Source organism: Amblyraja radiata, chromosome 43, assembly GCF_010909765.2.
Source record: "Amblyraja radiata isolate CabotCenter1 chromosome 43, sAmbRad1.1.pri, whole genome shotgun sequence".
Classification (NCBI taxonomy): Eukaryota; Metazoa; Chordata; class Chondrichthyes; order Rajiformes; family Rajidae; genus Amblyraja; species Amblyraja radiata.
The window spans coordinates 6,304,859-6,321,164 of record NC_045998.1 but is presented as its reverse complement, the minus strand read 5'-3'; the positions used below and the strand labels follow the sequence as shown (position 1 = coordinate 6,321,164).

General features: G+C 49.3%; 1 protein-coding gene across 5 annotated transcripts in view; it reads right to left on the bottom strand.

Moving 5' to 3' along the window:
- Window positions 1-16,306, bottom strand: part of LOC116968079 (cohesin subunit SA-2-like) — a 95,445-nt gene that overhangs the window by 5,399 nt on the left and 73,740 nt on the right. For all 5 annotated transcript variants that reach the window (XM_033014703.1, XM_033014705.1, XM_033014702.1 and 2 more), the window contains exons 30-35: window positions 16,117-16,262; window positions 12,752-12,871; window positions 8,956-9,149; window positions 6,835-7,018; window positions 4,948-5,055; window positions 1,607-1,706 (exon numbers count right to left, since the gene is read on the bottom strand). In XM_033014703.1, the coding sequence (XP_032870594.1) occupies window positions 1,607-1,706; window positions 4,948-5,055; window positions 6,835-7,018; window positions 8,956-9,149; window positions 12,752-12,871; window positions 16,117-16,262 (852 nt within the window). The remainder of the gene's footprint in view (window positions 1-1,606; window positions 1,707-4,947; window positions 5,056-6,834; window positions 7,019-8,955; window positions 9,150-12,751; window positions 12,872-16,116; window positions 16,263-16,306) is intronic.

Genomic DNA, 16,306 nt, shown 5'->3' with positions numbered 1-16,306 from the left:
AGCAAAGAGGTCCTTCTGCAGTTGTACAGAGCTCTAGTGAGACCACACCTGGAGTATTGTGTGCAGTTTTGGTCTCCTAATTTGAAAGAGAACATTCTTACTATTGAGGGAGTGCAGCGTAGGTTTACCAGGTTAATTCCTGGGATGGCGGGACTATTATACGATGAAAGAATGGAGTGACTAGGCTTATATTCACTGGAATTTAGAAGGTTGAGAGGGGGTCTTATAGAAACATGCAAAATTATTAAGGGATTGGACATGCTAGATGCAGGAAACATGTTCCCAATGTTTAAGAATAAGGGGTAGGCCATTTAGAACTGAGATGAGGAAAAACATTCACCCAGAGAGTTGTGAATTTGTGGAATTCTCTGCCTCAGAAGGCAGTGGGGGCCGATTCACTGGATGCATTCAAAAGAGTGTTAGATAGAGCTCTTAGGGCTAGCGGAATCAAGGGATATGGGGAGAAGTCGGGAACGGGGTACTGATTGTGGATGATCAGCCGTGATCACATTGAATGGCGGTGCTGGCTTGAAGGGCCGAATGACCTACTCCTGCAACAATTGTCTATGTATCTATGAATTGTTCCCAATCCTTCAGCGTGCGTGTGTGTGCGCATGTTTGATCCTGGCTACCGGTGCTGTATGTACGGAGTTTGAATATTCTCCCCATAACCTGTGTGGGTTTCCTCCGGGTGCTCCGGTTTCCTCCCACACTCCAAAGATGTGCAGGTTTGTATGTTAATTAGCTTTGGTAAAATTATAAATAATCCCGAGTGTGTAGGATGGTGTTGGTGTTCGGGGACCACTGGGCGAAAACTAAAACTAAGCCATAGAAACATAGAAAATAGGTGCAGGAGTAGGCCATTCGGCCCTTCGATCCAGCACCGCCATTCAATATGATCATGGCTGATCATCCTAAATCAGTACCCATTCCGACTTTTTTCCCCATATCCCTTGATTCCCATAGCCCTAAGAGCTAAATCTAACTCTCTCTTGAAAACATCCAGTGAATTGGCCTCCACTGCCTTCTGTGGCAGAGAATTCCACAGATTCACAACTCTCTGGGTGAAAAAGATTTTCCTAATCAGTCCTAAAGGGCCTAAACAGTTTTAAACTGTGACCCCTGGTTCTGGATTCCCCCAACATTGGGAACATTTTTCCAGCATCTACCCTGTCTAATCCTCTAAGAATTTTACATGTTTCTATAAGATCCCCTCCCATCCCACACATTAACTTTCCCACACACACACACCCACCCACCCTAGGGACAATAAAAAAAACACATTTACCAAGCCAATTAACCTACAAACCGGTGCGTTTTTGAAGTGTGGGAGGAAACCGAAGATCTCGGAGAAAACCCACGCAGGTCAGGGGGAGAACTTACAAATTCTGTACAGACAGCACGCGTAGTCATGATGGAACCTATGGTGCAGCAACTCTGCTGCTGCTGTGTCACTGTGTCCCCATTGAAAGACATTTGGACAAAGGTACAGGGATAGGAAAGCTCCCATGGTTGGGATCAAACCCGGGTCTCCGGCGCTGCAGGGCAGTAACTCTATAGCTGCGCCGCCGTTTCTGTACTGTCTCTAGAGTGTAAAGTTACTGACCAGATTGATGTCGCTGTTTGCGTCCGAGTGCTCACTGGTGGCGTCAGACATCATAGGCCCGGCATCTGTGTCTTCCCCGTCTTCCTCCATCAGACTCAGCCTGTGACAGAGAGCAAATCCAGTCATTAAGCAGCCGCTTGTAAATGATGGCTGCCTTGCAAAGTGACGCAGAGGGATACGGCTCACACCTCTCGCTTACACGGATCCTAGTCGATAGACAACAGGTGCAGGAGTAGGCCATTCGGCCCTTCGAGCCAACACCGCCATTCAATGTGATCATGGCTCATCATCCATAATCAGTACCCCGTTCCTGCCTTCTCTCCATATCCCCTAATTCCACTATCCTCAAGAGCTCTATTTAACTCTCTCTTGAAAGCATCCAGAGAACCAGCCTCCACCGCCCTCTGAGGCAGAGAATTCCGCACACTGGAAGCTTTTCCTCATCTCCGTTCTAAATGGCTTACCACTTATTCTTAAACTATGGCCCCTGGTTCTGGACTCCCCCAACATCGGGACCATGTTTCCTGCCTCTAGCGTGTCCAAACCCTTAATAATCTTATATGTTTCAATAAGATTCCCTCTCATCCTTCTAAACTCCAGGGTGTACAAGCCCAGCCGCTCCAATCTATCAGCATATGACAGTCCCGCCATCCCGGGAATTAACCTTGTAAACCTACGCTGCACTCCCTCAATAGCAAGAATGTCCTTCCTGAAGTTTGGAGACCAAACTTGGGGGCCGCACAGAACAAAGGGGGACCCGGGGTGAGGGAGAGCCCACTGAGAACAAAGGGGAACCGAGTGTGGGGGTGGGGGGAGCGGCCCCGAGAAGGAAGGGGGACCCAGCGCAGGGGCACAGAGAACGAAGGGGGTCCCTCCAAGAATGAAGGAGGACCTGGCTTGGGGGGACCGCAGAAAACTAAGGGGGACCCAGTCATGGGGGGGCGGAAGAGCGGCGCTGAGAAGGAAGGGGGACCCGGCATGGGGGGACAGGGGGCAGAGTACTTTTAGAGACTTTTAGAGACTCTTTTGTGTACTTTGTGTGCAAAGACAAATAATTTCACTGCATGGAGCTAGATTCAAGAGACAATAAAGTATCATCATCATCATCATCATCATCATCTTACACACTCCAATGTTGTCTCGCTCCCTTGTACACCAATGACCGCGGCACTTACAGTCTATACTCACACAAATGTTATCATCATGACTGGAGCCATTCCTTCTCCCCAGAGATGCTGCCTGTCCCGCTGAGTTGCTCCAGCTTGTTGTGTCTATCTTTGATTTAAACCAGTATCTGCAGTTCCTTCCTACACTCTATGATGTGTTCTCAAGGCCGTTTCAGAAGCCACCCACAAACGAGTCAATCATATCGGTTGTCGAGTCACACAACACGGAAACAGGCCATTCGGCCCAACTAATCCATGCCGACCAAGATGCCCCATCCACACTAGTCCCACCTGCCTGCGTTTGGTCCATATCCCTCCAAATCTTTCCTATCCATGTACCCGCCCAAGTGCCTTTTAACTGCTGTTATTGTTCCTGCGTCTTGAAGTGTTGTCAAGCTGGAAAGGGTGCAGAGAAGATTTACGGGGATGCTGCCAGGACTCTAGGGTCGGAACTATAAGGAGAGGTTGAACAGGATGGGACCCTAGTCCTTGGAGCGCAGGTGGATGAGGGGTGATCTTATAGAGGTGTACAAAATCATGAGAGGAATAGATCGGGTAGACAACGTTTAAGAAACATTTGGACAGGTACATGGATAGGACAGGTTTGGAGGGATATGGGCCAAATGCAGGCAGGTAAGACTAGTGTAGATGGGACATATTGTTGGTGTGGGCAAGAAGGGCCCGTTTACACGCTGTACACCTCTAATTCTACTGCCTTGCCTGGCAGCTCATTCCATACACCCACCACTTGGCAGCTATCAAAGTTACCTTGGAAGGGAGGGGGGAAGCAATGAGCTTGATTCACGTAGGGACTGAAACTTGGCGCTGGATAACGGTGCAAGGTGATATGACGGCCTGAATGAAAGGAACTGGCTCAAGACAGCACAGTGGCACAGCATTAGAGTTGCTGCCTTACAGCACCAGGGACCCCATCCTGACTATTCGTGCTGTCTGTACAGAGTTTGTACCTTCTCCCTATGACCTGCATGGAATTTCTCTGGGTGCTATTGTTTCCTCCCACACTCCAAAGGTTTGTACACATTTGTTGGTTCATTGGCTTTGGTGAGTTGTAAAATTGTCCCTAGTGTGTGTAGGTTAGTGTGCGGGGTGATCGCTGGTCGCCATGGTCTCGGAGGGCCGAAAGACCCCGTTTCCACACTGTATCTCTAGTCTCCTTTCTACAGATATGTCCTTTTATTCTGAGGCTGTGCCCTCTGGTCCTGTACTATTGCACAAGTGGAAACGTCCGCTCTATCCAGGCCTTTCACTATTTGGCAAGTTTCAGTGAGGCTGCCCCTCATCCTTCTAAACTCCAGCGGGTACAGGCCCAGTGGCTCATCATATGTTAACCCACTCATTCTGTATCTCTAAACCAAACTAAATTAATCATCCCCGGGATCATTCTCAGTCTCTTTGTGCCAGACCACGTCCTGTCTTTTGTTCCTCAATACCTCTACTGATGAGTTGATGACTTAAATGTGATCGTCTTCTGACTCAAGGTTTAAGAAGGAACTGCAGATGCTGGAAAATCGACGGTAGACAAAAATGCTGGATAAACTCAGTGGGTGAGGCAGCATCTCTGGAGAAAAGGAATAGGCAACATTTCTTCAGAGTGAGAGTCAGGGGAGAGGGAGACACAGAGATAAGGAAGGATTAGGTCTGAAAACAAGACATCAAAAGAGATGTTTAAGAAGGAACTGCAGATGCTGGAAAATCGAAGGTACACAAAAAAGCTGGAGAAACAGCGGGTGCAGCAGCATCTATGGAGCGAAGGAAATAGGCGACGTTTCGGGCCGAAACCCTTCTTCAGGCTGAAGAAGGGTTTCGGCCCGAAACGTTGCCTATTTCCTTCGCTCCATAGATGCTGCTGCACCCGCTGAGTTACTCCAGCTTTTTTGTTTACCATCAAAAGAGATGGCAAGGAAGTCAAATAGATCATTGTTAGCTCAGTAGCTCAAGTAGCATCTCTGGAGAAAGGAACAGGTGACATTTCGGGTCGAGATCCTTCTTCAGACTGGGAGACAGGGGATAGGGAAATGAGAGATATAGAAGGTAAATCGAAAGAATGAAAGATGTGCAAAAAGCAACGACGAGGGACAACCCTGTCGAACTTTCACACTGAAATACCACAACTTACAGGAAACGTGTACTAACTGCGGCAACCCCTTCACTTACAGTTGCTGCTTGCGCACTTTCTGCCGGGACCGGTTCTTCACCACTTTATTCTTCTGAACCTGATTATTTTGCTGCTTGTTCCGATTTTGAGAGCCCAGCCAAGACCTGCTGCACACGGAGAAAGGATACAACAGTCAGTGTGATGCAATAACAGGGGCCACAGGGCTGCACTCCGAGACACTCCGGCGCAGTGTGTGAGGAGGTTGACAGGGAATGTTACCGGAAATTGGGAACGCTTTTGCAGACAGTTAAAGGCCGTAAGGGATAGATGTAGAATTAGGCCATTCGGCCCGTCAAGTCTACTCAGCCATTTAAACATGGCTGATCTATCTCTCCCTCCTAACCACATTCTCCTGCCTTCTCCCCATAACCTCTGTCACCCGTACTAATCAAGAATCTATCCATCTCTACCTTAAAAATATCCATCGACTTGACCTCCACAGCCTTCTGTGGCAAGAATTCCTCAGATTCGCCACCCACTGACTAAAGAAATTGCTCTTCATCTCCTTCCTAATAGAATGTCCTTTAATTCTGAGGCTGTGACCTCTAGTCCTAGACTTTCCCACTAGTGGAAATATCCTCTCCACATCCACTAGTAAAAGAAACTAAGTAATTGAAGAGAGGACTAATATGTAAATTTAAGTGAGGCCTAGACAGGGTGGACAGTCAGAAGCAGAGTGGCACGGTGGCGCAGCGGTAGAGTTGCTGCCTTACATCGCCAGAGACACAATCCTGACTATGTGTGCTGTCTGTACGGAGTTTGCATGTTACCGTGAGTTTTCTCCGGAAACTCTGGTGTCCTCCCACACTGTAAAGACGTAGGTTTGTAGGCTAATCGACAGGTAAAATTGTAAATTGTCCCTAGTGTGTGTACGATAGTGTTAGTGTACGGGAATCGCTGGTCGGCATGGATTTGGTGGATCAAAGGGCCAGTTTCTGCTCTGTATCTCTAAAATAAAAAACATTTCCCCTGGGTGGAAATGTCCAACACTAGAGGGCATAGCTATAAGTTGAGAGGGTGAAAGTTTAAAAGGAGACGTGCGGGGCAAGTTGATTTTTATTTTAGTGAGTGGTGGGGGCCCGGAAAACACTGCCAGGGATGCTGGTGGAGGCAGACACGATAGTGGTGCTTAAGTGGCTTTTAGATCGTTGGGTGGGCGGCGCGACCGACGTCGCAGCGGCCTCTGCAGTCTGTCTGTCTTTTTTTAATTTTTTTGTCCCGTTGAGGGTATAGTTTGTAGTGGGTTTTTAAATGTGTTTGTGTGGGGGGCAGGGGAAACTTTTAGATCTCTTCCCTGTACGGGGACCCGACCTTTTCCCTGTCGGGTCTCCGTTGTCGTTGGGGCCTAGCACCGTGGAGCGGACTCCAACCGGAAAGACTTGGGGGCTCAAGTCACGGAGCCTGCGGAGCTGCGGACCTACCATCGTGGAGCTGGCCAGCTTCGGAGCGTGGAGAGCTGCGGTGGCGCGCTGCTACGACCCGACTCCGGTGGATGGTGACACCGGGAGCTCGCGGTGGGAGACCGCTTTACAGGGCACCGGCAACGGCGACTTCTCCCGCCCGAATTGCGGGGATGAAAGTGACCTGGAGCAGGGCCTTACATCGCCCGTCGCGGCTTTAAATGGCCGCAGACTTGCTAGCGCCCGCCAGGGGCTTTGACTTTGACATCGGGAGAAGAATGGAGAGCAGGAGAGAGACAAGACTTTGCCTTCCATCACAGTGAGGAGGAGATTCACTGTGATGGATGTTTGTGTAAATTGTGTTGGTGTGTGTCTTGGTTCTTTTCTTGTATGACTGCAGAAACCAAATTTCATTTGAACCTCATTCAAGTCGAAATGTTCCCCCCCCACGTTGTGTAAACAGCGACCACACGTGGCCGAACCAACCTGTGCGCAAAGTCAGACTCCGAGCCCTTCTCCGAGTCCTGGTCGGAGGAGCTGTGCAGACTGCCCGTGTCCCACTGGCTTGGCCGCAGGAGGGTGGAGGTGAGTACCGGGGCGGTCAACTTCCTGCCCAGCTGCGAGCTGCCTCCGCTGTGCATCCACGCCCCATCCACACTCGAATCAGACACTGCAAAGCAAAGTTAGAGAAGCTTAAAACACAGGGTCGACAGTGAGAATAAAATTTTAAAATATCAAAAATAAATCCCGCTCCCTCCTTCTCTATATTTTCCCTGCAGCTATCAATCCCCCCTCCTCCCCTCATTCTTTCTACTCATCACTTTAATTTCCTGTTTTATGTATTTTGTGTTTTTATGACTGTTCGCAGATCAATATCGGATAAATAAAGTTTGATCGTGTCGTATTGTTATTTATTTGCTTATTATCTAGCTCCAGAGAATGCTATCAATGCCGCACGGTGGCGCAGCTGGTAGAGCCACTGCCTAATAGCACCAGAGACCCAGGTTCAATCCTGACCTCGGCTGCCGTCTGTGTGGAGTTTGTACGTTCTCCTGGTGAACGTGTGGGTTTTCTTTGGGTGCTCTGGTTTCCTCCCACACTCCAAAGACGTGCCCTTGCGGGTGACGTATTGGGTCGAGACCCTTCTTCAGACTCAGGAGAGAGGGAGACACAGAGATAAGGAAGGGTAAAGTGTGAAAACAAAACATCAAAAGAGATGCGGCTCAAGGGAAATGTAGAAGAGATCATTGATTAGATCAAGATGGTGCCTGTCTGTGGCGACTTGTTGCCAGCAGAAAATCAAATATAGCAGTTCCCAGTTAAGATAGAACTCTTAAAGATAGCGGAGTCAAGGGAGAAGGCAGGAACCGAGTACTGATTGTGGACAATTAGGCATGATCAAAGTGAATGGCGGTGCTGGCTCGAAGGGCCGAATGGCCTACTCCTGCACCTATTGTCACCAGCTAGAATGCAGTCTTGACTTCCCATCTACCTCATTGGAGATCTATGAGCTATCTTTAATCAGACTTTATCTTGCACTAAATGATGCGCCCTTTATCCTTTATCTGTACACTGCGGATGGCTTGATTGTAATCATGTACAGTCTTTTCTTTGACACAACAAATAGCACACAACAAAAAGTATTGTGGAGTATTGCAAGCAATTGTCGGGCAATATCCGAGAAAGGATGTGCTGGTGTTACAGAGGGCCCAGAGGAGGTTCACGAGAATGATCCCAGGAATGAGTGGGTTAACACATGATGAGTGTTTGACAGCACAGGGCCTCTACTCACTGGAGTTTGGATGGATGATGTGTGGGGGACCTCATTGAAACTTACCGAATAGTGAAAGGCCTGGATAGTGGATATGGTGAGGATGTTTCCACTAGTGGGAGAGTCTAAGAGCAGAGGACATAGCCTTGGAATAAAAGGATGTACCTTTAGAAAGGAGAGGAGGCAGAACTTCTGTCAGAGGGTGGTGAATCTGTGGAATTCATTGCCACAGACTGCGGTGGAGGCCAAGTCAATGGGATATTTTGAAGGCAGATTCTTGATCAGTATGGGTGTTAGGGGTCATGGGGAGAAGGCAGGAGAATGGGGTTGAGGGGGAAAGATAGATCAGCCATGATTGGATGGCGGTGTAGACCTAATGGGCCGAATGGCCTAATTCTACTCCAATAACTTATGAATCAATAACCCCACCTTCTCTCAATGCGCCCATCGCCTGCTGGCAGCTACTTTCAACAACATGACCATTCTATTCCAGTTACTCATCCCAACCTTGAAACTGGAGGTAGAAAGAAGGAACTGCAGGTGCTGGTTTACAGAAAAAGACCAACTGTTCACAGGTTACAGGAGTAGAATTAGGCCATTCGGCCCATTGAGTCCACTTCGCCATTTAATCATGACCGATTGCATCCTCGTCCCATTTCCTGCCTTCTCCCAATAACCCTCGACACCCGTGCTGGAGGAACTCAGGCAGCAACAAAAGCTTTTTGCAGCACCCCACGACAATGACAAACTAACCCAAGGTCATTACGCCCCGAATCCCTGTCCGAATGCGGTGACCCATGAGCACCTGTCATCCTCTCTCCCTCTCTCCCTCGTACCTTCCATTCGCCTTCTCTTGGCCGATGCTGCGGCGACTCTCTTGGCGCGTAAGCTGCTCGGCTTGCCGCTGATCATGGACATGGTGTCATCGTCCCCTCGTGCCTGCAACGACTTGCGGTACGATGCCAGCGGCAGCCACTCGTCGGGGGCTGCACCGAGAGGGGCAGGGTAGTTCTTGTCCAGGTAGGCGAGCCTGCAAAACCAATGACAAATTCAGCAGCGGCTCCCTCAGGACCATGTCCCACTCCGAATACTACATAACGCCAACTACAAGTCAAGTCACATTTATTTATATAGCACATTTAAAAAACAACTCTCGTTGGCCAAAGTGCTTTACATCTATATTACTAAAACTCTGTTCTTGACCGGTTTTGGCTTTCTGTGCTGCGGTTTCCGAGAGTACGCCGCCACCTACGGCCGTCATTTTTGTCCACCTCGCTCAGAGCCCCCCTCCGCCGCGTGTGTGCCGAGGATTTTTCCCGTCGATGAAAATTGACAGAGATATTAATGTTTTTACAACATTCCCCTTTCTCTCTGCTGCCCCTGCTGGAGGGAGGGGGAGCGACTATAAAACCAGGAAGTGGTGTGCCTCAATCAGTCTCTGCAAGTGGTGTGCCTCAATCAGTCTCTGCAAGTGGTGTGCCTCAATCAGTCTCTGCAAGTGGTGTGCCTCAACCAGAGCTTTGAATGACTGACAAATGTCTACAGCACTGTGAGTACCCTTAATTTGGTTTGAAAATGAAAATATGGTCAGAGGTAAAAAAGCACTGCCTGCAAATGGTGGTTTGGGTTGAAGTAAAAAGGCACTATCTCCCCCCTCCCCTTCTCTCCCCCCCCCTCTCTCTCTCTCTCTCTCTCCCCCCTCCTCCCCTCCATTAGCGTGAGTGCGGGAGGGGGGGGTAGTTAGTGTGTGACGCTGCATGCCGCCTCCCTCCCCCACAACCACACGTTGGGGGAACAGACCCAACGGGTCTGCACTTGTTCTAGTTTGTTATAAGAATAGTATAAACAAACAAACTACATACATATATACATATAGCCCTCGCTCAATGGACGTCAGGAAAGGCTTGGGAGTATAGATAAGATTTTAGTCTTGACTTAAAGGAGTCGATGGAGGGGCCAGTTCTGATGGGAAGGGGGATGCTGTTCCATAGTCTAGGAGCTGCAACTGCAAAGGCGCGGTCGCCCCAAAGCTTATGCCTAGACCGCGGGATATTCAGCAGCCCCAAGTCGGCCGATCTGAGGGGCCTGGAGGTGGAGTGGTGGGTGAGAAGACTTTTAATGTAGGAGGGGGCAAGAGGAGGGTCTTGAAATGAATACGGAACCGCACAGGGAGCCAGTGGAGAGAGGCCAGGATCGGGGTGATGGCCCTACCGAAGCCTCATGGTTGCCTGCGGGAGGTACCGGCGACACAAAGGTGGACAGGCGAGAGGGACGCCTATGACCCTCTGTTCAGGATTCCCCCAACATCGGGAACATTTTTCCCTACATCTAGCCTGTCCAATCCCTTAAGAATTTCGTATGTTTCTACAAGATCCCCTCGATTCCTTCTCAATTCCAGTGAATATAAGCCCGGTCGATCCACTCAGTCCCGCCATCCCGGGAATTAACCTGGTGAACCTACACTGCACTCCCTCAAGGGCAAGAATGTCCTTCCTCAAACTAGGAGACTAAAACCGCACACAATACTCCAGGGCGGAGCTAGAGACGAGGAACGAGGCCGGTCGGGGAGGAGAGGGGACTGGGGTCTGGCCAACCGCTCCCTCGTGGTTTGCTGCGGGGAACAGAGGCGGATGGGCGAGCAGAGGGACGTGGCATCCAAGGATAGAGATGGCTGGAGGTCGGCAACAGCCTGGGACTTGCCTGGAACAGGCACTGCTCGTACGAAATAGAGCGTGGACTTTGAAAACAGCGCCAAAAGATGGCGTCTCTTTCAATGGGGGCTCGGTAGACTATTTCTATTCACTTGCTGGTCGGGGATGGGGGGGGGGGGGGGTGTACGCCATTAATCTTCTGGACTGTTTGTAAGATTGAGAATTTCTCTATGTTAGCACTTCACACATGTGACAATAAAATCACCACGGGTTATAGGGAGAAGGCAGGAGAACGGGGTTGAGGGGGAATGAGATTCAAGAGAGTTTATTGTCATGTGTTCCTGACAATGACATTTTTGCTTTGCTTCAGCACAACGGAACATAGTAGGCATGACTACAGTGTGATTCAGTCGTGATTGAGTGGCAGAGTAGACTTGATGGGCCGAATGGCCCAATTCTGTTCCTAGAACTTATGAACCATTGAAGGAGTCCAAAAGGTTTCTTTGCTACCCTAAGCACCCATGTGGTCATTTTCAGGGAGCTATGAAGTTGTTCCCCAATGTTCTGTATATATCTGGCCAGCATTGGACAATTCAGAATTAATTTCCTCACACTGGTCAGGAATAAACTCCATCTGCCACTGCTCCACCCAACCTTCCAGCTGATCTGGGTCCTTAGGCAATCGTCCTAGTAACCTACAATTCAGGAATAAGTAGGTTAACCTATGATGAGCGTTTGTCGGCACTGGGCCTCCACTCGCTGGAGTTTAGAAGAATGAGGGGGGGGGGGGGGGATCTCATTACAACGTGCAGAATAGTGAAAGGATTGGATAGAGCGGATGTAGAAAGGATGTTTTTCAAGGCAGAGATAGACAGATTCTTGATTAGTACGGGTATCAAGGGTAATGGGGAGAAGGCAGGAAAATGGGATTAGAATGGCTGAGTAGACTCGATGGGCCGAATGGCCTAATTCTACTATAGCGTGAACTATCAGCGCTTGTGGCCTGCTGGCACAGCGTAATGAGAGCATCGAGCATCGCCCCATCACTCCAGCACAGTTCGCAACCCTCCACTTTCTCACTGTCGGCCTACACACAATCTACAGGTGGCGCAGTGGTACAGCTGCTGTCTCAAAGTGCCAGATACCAGTCTTCATTCCGGACTAGGGATGCTAGCTGCAAGAATTTGTACCTGCTCCCCGTGACCGTGTGGGTTTAATCCAGGTGCTCCGGTTTCAACCCACATTCCAAAGATTGTAATTTAATTGGCTTCTGTAAAATTGTGAATGGTCCCGTGTATGTAGTATAGTGCTAATGTACGGGATGACCACAGGTCAGTGCGGTCTTGGTGGAGCAAGGGCGTCCTACAGCAGTTGTACAGGGCCCTGGTGAGACCGCACCCGGAGTATTGTGCACCGTTTTGGTCTCCTAATTTGAGGAAGGACATTCTTGCTATTGCGGGAGTGCAGCGTAGGTTCACCAGGTTAATTCCCAGGATGGCGGGACTGACATATGGATTGACTGGGCTTATATTCACTGAAATTTAGAAGGATGAGAGGATATCTTATAGAAACATATAAAATCTTAAGGGATTGGACAGGATAGAAGCAGGAAACAAGTTCCCGATGTTGGGGGAGTACAGAATCAGGGGTCACAGTTTAAGAATAAAGGGTAGGCCATTTAGTACTGAGATGAGGAAAAACCTTTTCTGCCAGAGAGTTGTGAATCTGTGGAATTCTCTGCCACAGAAGTCAGTGGAGGCCAAATCACTGGATGTTTTCAAGAGAGTTAGATTTAGCTCTTCGGGCTAACGGAATCAAGGGATATGGTGAGAAAGCAGGAACGGGGTACTGATTTTGGACGATCAGCCACGATCATATTGAATGGTGGTGCTGGCTCAAAGGGCATACTCCTGCACCTATTTTCTATGTTTGGTGGGCTGTTTCCGCGCTGTATCTCTAAACTACACAAGCCCTCACTCACACAGCCTTCTTGTCCTGTCGCAAGAGCTTGCACGAGAATTCACTCAGAACATCGAGGAACGGCAGGTTCAGTGGGGAGTCGAATCCACGGTGTCGCTGGAAAACAAACTTCATTCCATCCCTGTAGGAGCAGGTCAAGATCACAAACAACGGATGAAAACCCAGCACTTCACACTCGAGTTAGCAATGCACTTCACCCTAAAGTAGCGCAGTAGACAAATTAGTCCAAAGTAAACAGGGGTGGCAAGGTGGCGCAGAGGTAGTGTTAATGCCTTGCAGCGCCAGAGACCCGGCTTTGATCCTGACTACGGGTGCTGTCTGTACAGAGTTTGTACGTTTTCCTCGTGACCTGCGTGGGTTTTCTCCAGGAGCTCCGGTTTCCTCCCACACTCCGAAGACGTGCGGGTTTGTTGGTTAATTGGCTTTGTTAAATTGTAAATTGCCCCTAATGTGTAGAATAGTGCTGGTGTGCGGTGATCGCTGGTCAGCACGTACTTGGTGGACCGAAGGACATGTTTCCTTGGCTCTCTCTCTACAGTCTAAAACAGGTTTAAATTGCCTAGAGGGATTAATAAAGAATAACCAGAGATGTTAGATAAATGCTCTGACTGTTACACTTCCTTTTTACATTCAATGGCACATGATCTATCAGTCAGCATATTCCATCGGGATGAAGTGTGCTTCCAGTTGGGATGAAGCTGAATAATTATCTCGGAGGTTATCCTGTACCCAAGAATTTGCTTGGGCTGCTCCTAAACCTGGACATTACAGTTTTCAGGCTCCTATAACTTCTTCCCGATGACAGGAGTGAAATGACCTTGTGTGTTGGCCGTCTGTGTGTGGAGTTTGCATGTTCTCCCCGTGACCGCGTGGGTTTCCTCCGAGTACTCTGGTTTCCTCCCACATCCTCAAAACGTGCGGGTTTGTAGGTTAATCGGTTCCCTGTAAAATTGCCCCAAGTGTGTCAGGGAGTGGATGAGAAAATACAGAACTAGTGTGGCTGGGGTTAGGTTTATTATTAAGCTAATAACAGTGCAGTAATGTGAAAAGCTTTGTTTTGCAGCTCTCCAAACAGATCAGATACACCATACTGTTTCCAATCAAGTCCAATAGATAGAGCCAAGGGGAAGTTAGAGTGCAGAATGTAGTTCTCAGCATTGTAGCACATCAGTTCCATTGACTATCCCCTACTCCAAATTCCTCAGTCTACGCCGCAACTGCGCCCAGGATGAGGTGTTCCATACCCAGGACATCGGAGATCTCCTCATTCTTTAGGAAACAGGGGTTCCCCTCTTCCATTATAGATGAGGCTCTCACTAGGTTCTCCTCGATATCCTACAGCTCCGCTCTTGCTCCCATTCGTAACACAGACAGAGTCCCCCTTGTGCTCACCTCCACCCCATCAGCTGTCGCATACAGCTTATAATCCTCCAACATTTTCGCCACCTCCAACGAGATCCCACTACTGGCCACATCTTCCCATCTCCACCTCTTTCTGCGGAGACAGTTCCCTCACGAAACTCCCTGGTCAACTCGTCCCTTCCCACCCAAACCACCCCCTCCCCAGGTACTTTTCCCTGTAACCGCAGGAGATGCAACACCTCCCCCCTCGACTCCGTCCAAGGACCCCGACAGTCTTTCCAGGTGAGGCAGAGCGTTCACTTGCACCTCCTCCAACCACATCGACTGTTTCAGCTGTTCCAGGTGTCACCTCCTGTGCATCGGCAAGACCAAGCGCAGGCTCGGCAATCGTTTCGCTGAACACCTCCGCTCAGTCCGCCTAAACCTACCTGATCTCCCAGTTGCTCAGCACTTCAACTCCCCCTCCCATTACCAATCTGACCTTTCTGTCCTGGGCCTCCTCCATTGTCAGAGTGAGGCCCAGTGCAAATTGGAGGAACAGCACCTCATAGTTTACATCCCAGCGATATGAACATTGACTTTTCTAACTTCAGATAGCTCTTGCTTTCCCTCTCTCTCCATCCCCTCTCCAGTTCTCCCACCAGTCTTACTGTCTCCGCCTACATTCTACCTTTGTCCCGCCCCCAACCCTGACATCAGTCTGAAGAAGGGTCTCGGCCCGAAACATCACCCATTCCTTCTCTCCAGAGATGCTGTCTGACCCGCTGAGTTACTCCAGCATTTTGTGTCTACCTTCGATTTAAACCAGCATCTGCAGTTCTTGCCTACAAAAGTTCCATTGACAAAGTCCAATGTCCGCAATGGGGTAGAGGTGAATTGGACAGTAACATAGCTTATGGAAGGACCATTCAGAAGCCTGATAAGAGGGGATAAAGCTGTTCTGAGTCTGGTGGTACTTGCTTTCAAGATTCTGTATCTTCTGCCTGATGGGAGACGAGAGGAGGAGGAATGGCTGGGGTGGGACAAGTCTTTGATTTTGTTGGCTGCTGTGTGATGGACTGGGCTACATCTACAAATCTCTGAAATTTCTTCTGCATTGACTTCAGCATCAAAAAGGCTATTTCCATGTTCTATCTCTAAGACTTTTGGACTTGAAACAGTCCATTCGGCCCACTGAGCCGCACGGACCAGCAATCACCCCGTACACCAACACTATCCTAACACACTAGGGACCTTACAATTTTTTATCAAAGCCAATTAACCGGCATGACTTTGGAATGTGGGTGGAACCCGGAGCACCCGGAGGAAACACACGTGGTCACAGGGAGAACGTACAAACTCTGTGTGGACAGCACCCGTAGTCAGGATCGAACCCGGGTCTTTGACGCTATGAGGCAGCAACTCTTACCTCTGTGCCGTCCGCTGGAGACAAGGCGGGAGTGGGGATGCGAGGAGATGAGCGTGTGAAACGCAGCAAGAGTTAATGTGCGTGGAAGTGGAACGCATGCACGTTGGAGATAGATTTGGGTGCGAGGGAGATAGGATGGACGGTACAGACAGCACCCGCGGTCAGGATGGAACCCAGGTCTCTGGCACTGTAAGGCAGCCGCTCTACCGTTGCGCCATTGTGCCGCCACTACACACTGTTAAACACAAGCTAAACACTGAGTGCGAGAGTCTAGAAATAGAGATCACAGCCTCAGAATTAAAGGACGCTCTTTTAGGAAGGAGATGAGAATCAGAAGGTGTTGAATCTGTGGAATGCTTTGCCACAGAAGGCTGCGGAAGGCAACTCAGTGGATATTTTTAAGTCAGACAGATAGATTCTTAATTAGTGCGGGTGTCAGAGGTTATGGGGATAAGGCAGGAGAATGGGTTAGGAAGTAGAGATAGATCAGCCATGATTGAATGGCGGAGTAGACTTGATGGGCCGAATGGCCTAATTCTACTCCTATTCCCCATGACCTTACAATTCAGTCCCGGGGAAGCAAGTTTCATACTTACAAGTGCAGAGACACGACCGACTGTCTGCTCTTCATCAGGTCCACGCCGAACGTCAGTGCAAACCTCCTGCCCAGGTCTTTAATGGCGCTGAATTGGACGGTGGCGCGATCAGCGTACCCCTGATCCTGTAGCAGTTCGCTGAACAACTGGAGGGCCACAACAACACAGCACGGGGTCAATATAAAACAAT